General features: G+C 31.4%; 1 protein-coding gene across 1 annotated transcript; it reads left to right on the top strand.

Moving 5' to 3' along the window:
* Positions 1–2,441, top strand: LOC143043750 (short-chain collagen C4-like). Its single transcript, XM_076215932.1, has 3 exons — positions 1–37; positions 723–794; positions 1,942–2,441. The coding sequence occupies exons 1-3, from the start codon at positions 1–3 to the stop codon at positions 2,400–2,402; spliced, it is 570 nt and encodes a 189-aa protein (XP_076072047.1). The 3' UTR covers positions 2,403–2,441.
* Positions 2,442–6,500: the final 4,059 nt, after the last annotated feature.

The following is a 6,500-nucleotide window of genomic DNA, read 5'->3' as shown; positions in this document are numbered from 1 at the left end:
ATGAAAAGAGCCCTTGCTACACAGAAAATTATTAAGAGTAAAAGACAGTCAAAATCCTTGAAGAAATTACTCACCAGCGCGAAATTAAGCAAAGATGATACAATTCCTTCTGTAAAAAAATGCGGACGTTCAAATTGCGGTATTTGTCAAAATATTATGGAAGGACAGTCATATGAATTTAAATCAGGAGATATATATTTTCACTATCAAAAACTCTTTCACGTGTGCATCGAGCAATTTAATTTATGTCATCAAATGTAATGGGTGTAAAAAAGATTATATTGGACAAACAGGAAACACTTTACGGAAAAGATTTACTGTTCACCGACAACAAATCCGACATAAAGAAATTAGGATGATTAACGTAAGTGAACACCTGGATTTATGCGCTAGCAACAAATCACCCAAATACTATGTTTTCCCATTTTACCAATGTGACGACCAATTCACCGAAGAAATGAGAATTAATAAAGAAAATATGTTTATACAAAAGTACAAGCCAAGGCTTAACAGATAAGACGTTACTTTTGTAAGGGTTACGTCCCTTTAATGCATTGTTACAGACTTATTATCGTGACGTTACGTTGCCGTTAGTTACATTCATCCATGATTATCACAAAGATGTGAAACCGGTTGGAGAAAAATGTAAAGAATTAAAGGACTTTAAGAGCATTTCGAAATTTAATTTTATTTATATTATATATATATATATTGTTTTTCAGGTATTGGAAAGACATATATAAGAAGGGGAAGAAAGCAGTGTCCAACAAATAATACAGAATTGATTTATTCAGGTAAATATTTAAAAAAGCAATTATGATATCGCTGTTAAAAATTTAAAAAATATGATTTTATAAAGTTTTTCTCCTGCTGTGCAATATTCAAAATGCTAAGGTGCTTCTTTTTTTGGCATCGATGATTAAAGTTATATATCCTAACATGGAAGTCCGTCTTTAATTTCTACATGATATATTTGAAGATTGATTTTTGTCATATCGTTGTTATTTTATAAATTGGTATATCAAAGGTAAATAACAAATATACTACGCACTGGGAAAAAACTAAAAAAAAGGTCCCTAGCAAAATCAAAAGCTCAAACACATCGCACGAATGGAAATCAACTGTCATGCTTTGACTTAAATCTCGTTTTATAGCTATCTTTTCCTCTCATTTGTATGACAGTCGCATAAAATCGAATTATATTGACAACAAAGTGTGAACAAAAGAAACAAACATGATAGGTACAAATCTAAAAAAAAAAATGGTACAGCAGGCAACATTGTGTTATATTCTTTTAACTACTATAAAACAAACAGATTTATTTAATCCGATTGTTTTAGTGTATCCTTTGCATTTTAATTTTTCTCTCTTATTTCACCTACTAAGTTTAACACAGGAGTGCTGGCATTACATTTCTGTTAAATGGCAGTTCATGAAACATTAAAATTAATCTAAATTAAAAACCATTTTTCCTATCCTAGACAAAGATAGCCTTACAAAGATTTTCAATCTATGTCATGAGTTTAATTTACACACTCTTCGATTATTAATTGATTTTGCATTGACACTGTCTTCATTCGAATACAATTGAGAATGGAAATTGGGAATGTGTAAAAGAGACAACAACCCGACCATTTAAAAAACAACAGCAGAAGGTCACCCACAGGTCTTCAATGCATATGATGATTTCGGCTCTTGTGAGTGAAAATTATAAACGATTGCATCAGAATGATGTAACTTTCCGGAGAAAACTGACCATAAAGTCATAGATATGTCAAACAGTCTTTGAATTTAAGAGTGAATATTGAACTTTTTAAAACGATTCATTTTGTTAATTGAATTATACTTTTCCTGAGTCATTCATTCATTTAACGTTGTCAAAAAATGCATATGGATATTTGTTATTTTGAGTTGATTTGGTGTACGTGTTTGTTTTCTCAGGGTATGCCGCTGGTGGTAACTATCATGAAACAGGCTCTGCTGCTGAATATGTATGTTTACCACCAGATCCAAACTATGTTAAGACGAGCGGATCCGACTATGGGCATATGTACGGTGCTGAATTTTACGGCAACTTTTTTGCCTCGAATGCACATGCCCAGGACGTCCCTTGCGCTTCTTGCAGAACTACTCTATCGACATCTGTTATAATGATTCCCGGTAAGAATACATGTTACAATGGCTGGAGGGAAGAATATCATGGATACTTGTCTTCAGGAGCAAATTATCATGCAGCTGCTTCTGCTTACGTATGTGTTGACATCAATCCAGAGTATATCATCGGAGGTGTGGATAGTCATCTGAGTAAATTGTTTTTTGATGTTCTTACCAAATGTGGATCTCTAAAGTGTCCACCCTACATCAACAATTATCCATTGACGTGTGTAGTTTGTTCTAAATAATACAATAAAAGAAACCAATCATTGGTTCAGATGTTTCAAGATATTTATGTTTTTTTGGGTTTTGCTCCAGTGGATGGTGAAGGGATCGTTTGAATCGAAAATCGCCAAAACTTCTGTTCCTCTAGTCGAGTAAAATGCCTATCATTTTTAGTTTTTTGCTTCTATTTTTAATTCAATGGTGGTACCTGAGATGATAAGAGTTGAAAACTGTGAGAAGATAACAAAAGGGAAATCAGAATAATATTTAAATTTTAATGAAATACCCCACATTGCTTAAAAAGCCCGTTGAAAAGACAAAAAAAGCATGTAGTCCACAACACAATAAACTGTAATTCTAACATGACCACTTATTCTCGTCATCCAGTATAATCACAATATATATACCTTAAGCGCAAATGCAGTATACACAAAAACGGCTGACCCGAGTTACGACCAACTTATTTATACTGCCGGATATTCTCACTTTTCGACATCAAAATCCACAGTTTACGAAGGCCAAGATTCAGATACAGTAAACTCTACAGTAAAATAATCAAATCAGTTTTTATTTCAATCTATTTTTATGGTAAAATTTCATAAAACGAAAATCCGCAAAATGATGTTTTTGTCTTGGCTTGGCAACGAAACAAGGTGAGGTCACAAGTATGTTTCCGTAAACAAAAAAATCAAATGTAAATACCAGGCGTTTTAAAGCTACTTGTACGCATCAGTACGAATAAATTTACAGTGGAAGGAAATATATTAGTAAATATGCGATTAAAAAAATCATCATTGAATTATATAATATTACTAATATTATCAAAATTGGGTAAAACGAAACTGCCAAAAACAGTATCGTATCTATAGGGCTTTCACGGTTATCAAGTTTAACAAAATTGTCCTATTGGAAACGAAATAGTTCTCTAACGCTCAGGGAGAAATAAAGACTTTTGAAATTAAAAAAATAAAATAATGTATAATAGTGGAGGTCTACGTCTTCAATTCAGTTATGCATAGTGTAACCATTATCATGAAATGTTTGTATTGTTAAGAAAAAAAATCTTGTCTTCTGTTGTAAGCTATTGAAAGAATTGATACGCTGTACTAATACATCATGTTTATGACAAAAACTCTTTACATATACTTCTTTAAACCCTAAATATGTAAATATTAGTTTTATCCCAAATGTTTACTGAGAAAATTATAAATCCCATGCTCACTGCAAGTGAGGAGCTCTTGTAACAACTCATTTAGAGGTCCATTGGTGGCCTGTTCCAAGGCAAAATCTCTCCTATTATCTCATTTTTCAAGGGCAATCGATCGACGACGGCCTCTATTACTTTACCCACATATTGTTTTATTGTTCATTGGCTCTCATCATACTTTACAGGCATAAAACATATGGCACTTTGCATGAAGCTAATACAAAACAATGATTCAAATCGTCATTCAAAATATGTATGAGGACTTTTACAAGTAATGATAACTCAGAATTTAGTTTTGAATCCTTTTAATTGTATTTATTTTAATGTGCTTCTTGTGTTGGATCTAGTTTATCTTGTGAATGTGACAGACTAATGATTATGATTTTTCTTATGATTTTATACGAAAAGAGTTAAAAACAATCTAAATAACACAAATAAAAAACTAAAATATGAGAAAAACAAACCTCAATAAACACAGAGTAATCTTAGGTGCTCTGGAACGGTAATCCAATCCAGAAACTAGTTAGTTTTTTTTATTGTAAGTAATCATTATGAAATGTCACAATCGTCGATGATAAGATAGCGAACTTACATTATAAACATACATTTGGATTGAATAATCATTCAAATTTAGACTTTTATTTGATTTGATTTTTTTAATTGTTATATCTTTTTAAATTTATCAGTGATTGGATTTCTATCTTTATTTCCACATACTCACTTCTTCTTTGATTCGTTAAACTAACACAATAAAAGATAATTGACTGTGAACGTTCCTGATGAGGATGAATCCCGAAAATTGTAATATACAAATTTATAAAAAATAAAGAATAGAAGAAATTAACCATAATAATAATTCAAAAATACGGAAAGACCTTCCAGACCCTCATACAAACTGCGTTTGTTGGCTTCTTTTGATTTGTTTTTCCAACAATGTAGATTAAATTGAAATAGTTCATTGACATAACACAAAATCACTAGCAGGCTCTTCAAACGCTAATCTGAAGGTTATCTTTTTGTACAGCCCGTAAACGTGAAGAAATTATTCAAAAGTTTAATTTCGTGGATAAATAAATTGGCAGTACGGTTTCCAATGGAAATGCAAAGAAGCGAAAGACGAGGAATTCTCAAGTATAATTAAGGCCTTCAATTTTGAGGTTTAGCTAAAAAATCACTTCTTCAAATGTTATGTGAATCTCTTTTTTTTTTGTGTAGGTTATTATTATTTAGATTTTATTTTTATTTTCTTGTGTAAGGTGTTTGCGATTTTTTTCCAGAATTTTTTAACCTTTTTTGTAATACACATCGTTGTCTCTTTCTCTGATGTACACAATGGTTATCTAGTCCGCCGCATAATGCGAACTGTACTGTACAACCTTGATAATATAATTAATCAACATAAAATTATATTAAATGGAAAATAATAATGTATAGATTAAATGAGTGTGGTTGAAAACATATTTCAAACGGGATAGCACGTCCTCATTTTTCGGATATGTTGTTAACCATGCCCAGAAATTTAGAAATGATCCAGGTAAACTTATCTCTCCTTCAAATAAACTTTTTTTTAAAAGGTTACCAATTCAACACTTTTATACGATCATTGACTATTGTTTTTATTGATGTAAACCTTGATTTTGTTATCAGTAAATTAAAAGCAAACTTAATATTACCAGTATGTTATATAAATATACACATTAATGGACCTACAATATGTCGATACTTGTATTTTGGCATTGCAAAAGGTGTATGACGTCTTTACACTAAATCCATTGGATGTTGTATGTGTCCGGATTAATAATTTAGTCCAAGATGTATGAGTTTTTGTTTATTAGTGGCCAAATTAAACCAAATTTACACGTAATTATTATTTTGGAATCTAGTTTAAAAAATGTGTGGCTTGACACGTCAAACCAACCAAGATGGCCGCCATGGCTAAAAATAGAACAGAGGGGTAAAATACAGTTTTTGGCTTATAACTCAAAAAACCAAAGCATAAAGAGCAAATCTGACACGAGTAAAATTGTTAATCAGGTCAAGATCTATCTGCCCTGAAATTTTCAGATGAATCGGACAACCCGTTGTTGGGTTGCTGCCCCTGAAATGGTAATTTTAGTGAAATTTTGCTGTTTTCGGTTAGTATCTTGAATATTATTATAGATAGAGATAAACTGTAAACAGCAAAGTAAAATCTACAAATAAGTCACATGATCAAAATGGTCAGTTGACCCCTTAGGGATTTATTGCCCTTCATAGTAATTTTTTATCAATTTTTCGTAAATTTTGTAATCTTTTACAAAAATCTTCTCCTCTGAAACTACTAGATAAAATTTAACAAAACTTAGCTACAATCATTATTAGGGTATCTAGTTTTAAAAATGTGTGCAATGACCCGGTCAACCAACTAAGATGGCGGCCATAGCTAAAAATAGAACATAGGAGTAAAATGTAGATTTTGGTTTATAACTCTGAAACCATAGCATTTAAAGCAAATTAAACGAGGGGGTAACATTGTTAATCTAGTAAATATCTATCTGCCCTGAAATTTTCAGATGAATTGGACAACTGGTTGTTGGGTTGCTTCCACCCCAATTGGTAATTTTTAAAGAAATTTATCCGTTTTTGATCATTATCTTGAATACTATTACAGATAGAGATAAACTGTAAACAGCAATAATGTTTAGCAAATTTAGATCTACAAATAAGACAATATGACCAAGATGTTGACCCCTTAAGGAGTAATTGCACTTTATAGTCATTTTTTAACAATTTTCATGACGTTTATACAAAATATTTTCCTCTAAAGGGCCAAGTTTATTACAGATAGAGAAAATTGTAGGTAACAAGAATGATCAGTAAAGTATAATCTACAAACAAATCAACATCACACAATTTTGTCATGAATCCACCTGTT

The sequence above is a fragment of the Mytilus galloprovincialis genome, chromosome 8, assembly GCF_965363235.1.
Source record: "Mytilus galloprovincialis chromosome 8, xbMytGall1.hap1.1, whole genome shotgun sequence".
NCBI lineage: Eukaryota > Metazoa > Mollusca > Bivalvia > Mytilida > Mytilidae > Mytilus > Mytilus galloprovincialis.
Note: the sequence above shows the minus strand (reverse complement) of the source record. Positions and strands in the feature narration are given on the sequence as shown.

Excerpts from the sequence above, each read along its gene's own strand:
- LOC143043750 (XM_076215932.1), top strand. The coding sequence starts at position 1 with ATGAAAAGAGCCCTTGCTACACAGAAAATTATTAAGA. Across the intron at positions 38-722 it reads TACACAGAAAATTATTAAGA|GTATTGGAAAGACATATATA; the intron begins GTAAAAGACAGT and ends ATTGTTTTTCAG. Across the intron at positions 795-1,941 it reads TACAGAATTGATTTATTCAG|GGTATGCCGCTGGTGGTAAC; the intron begins GTAAATATTTAA and ends TTGTTTTCTCAG.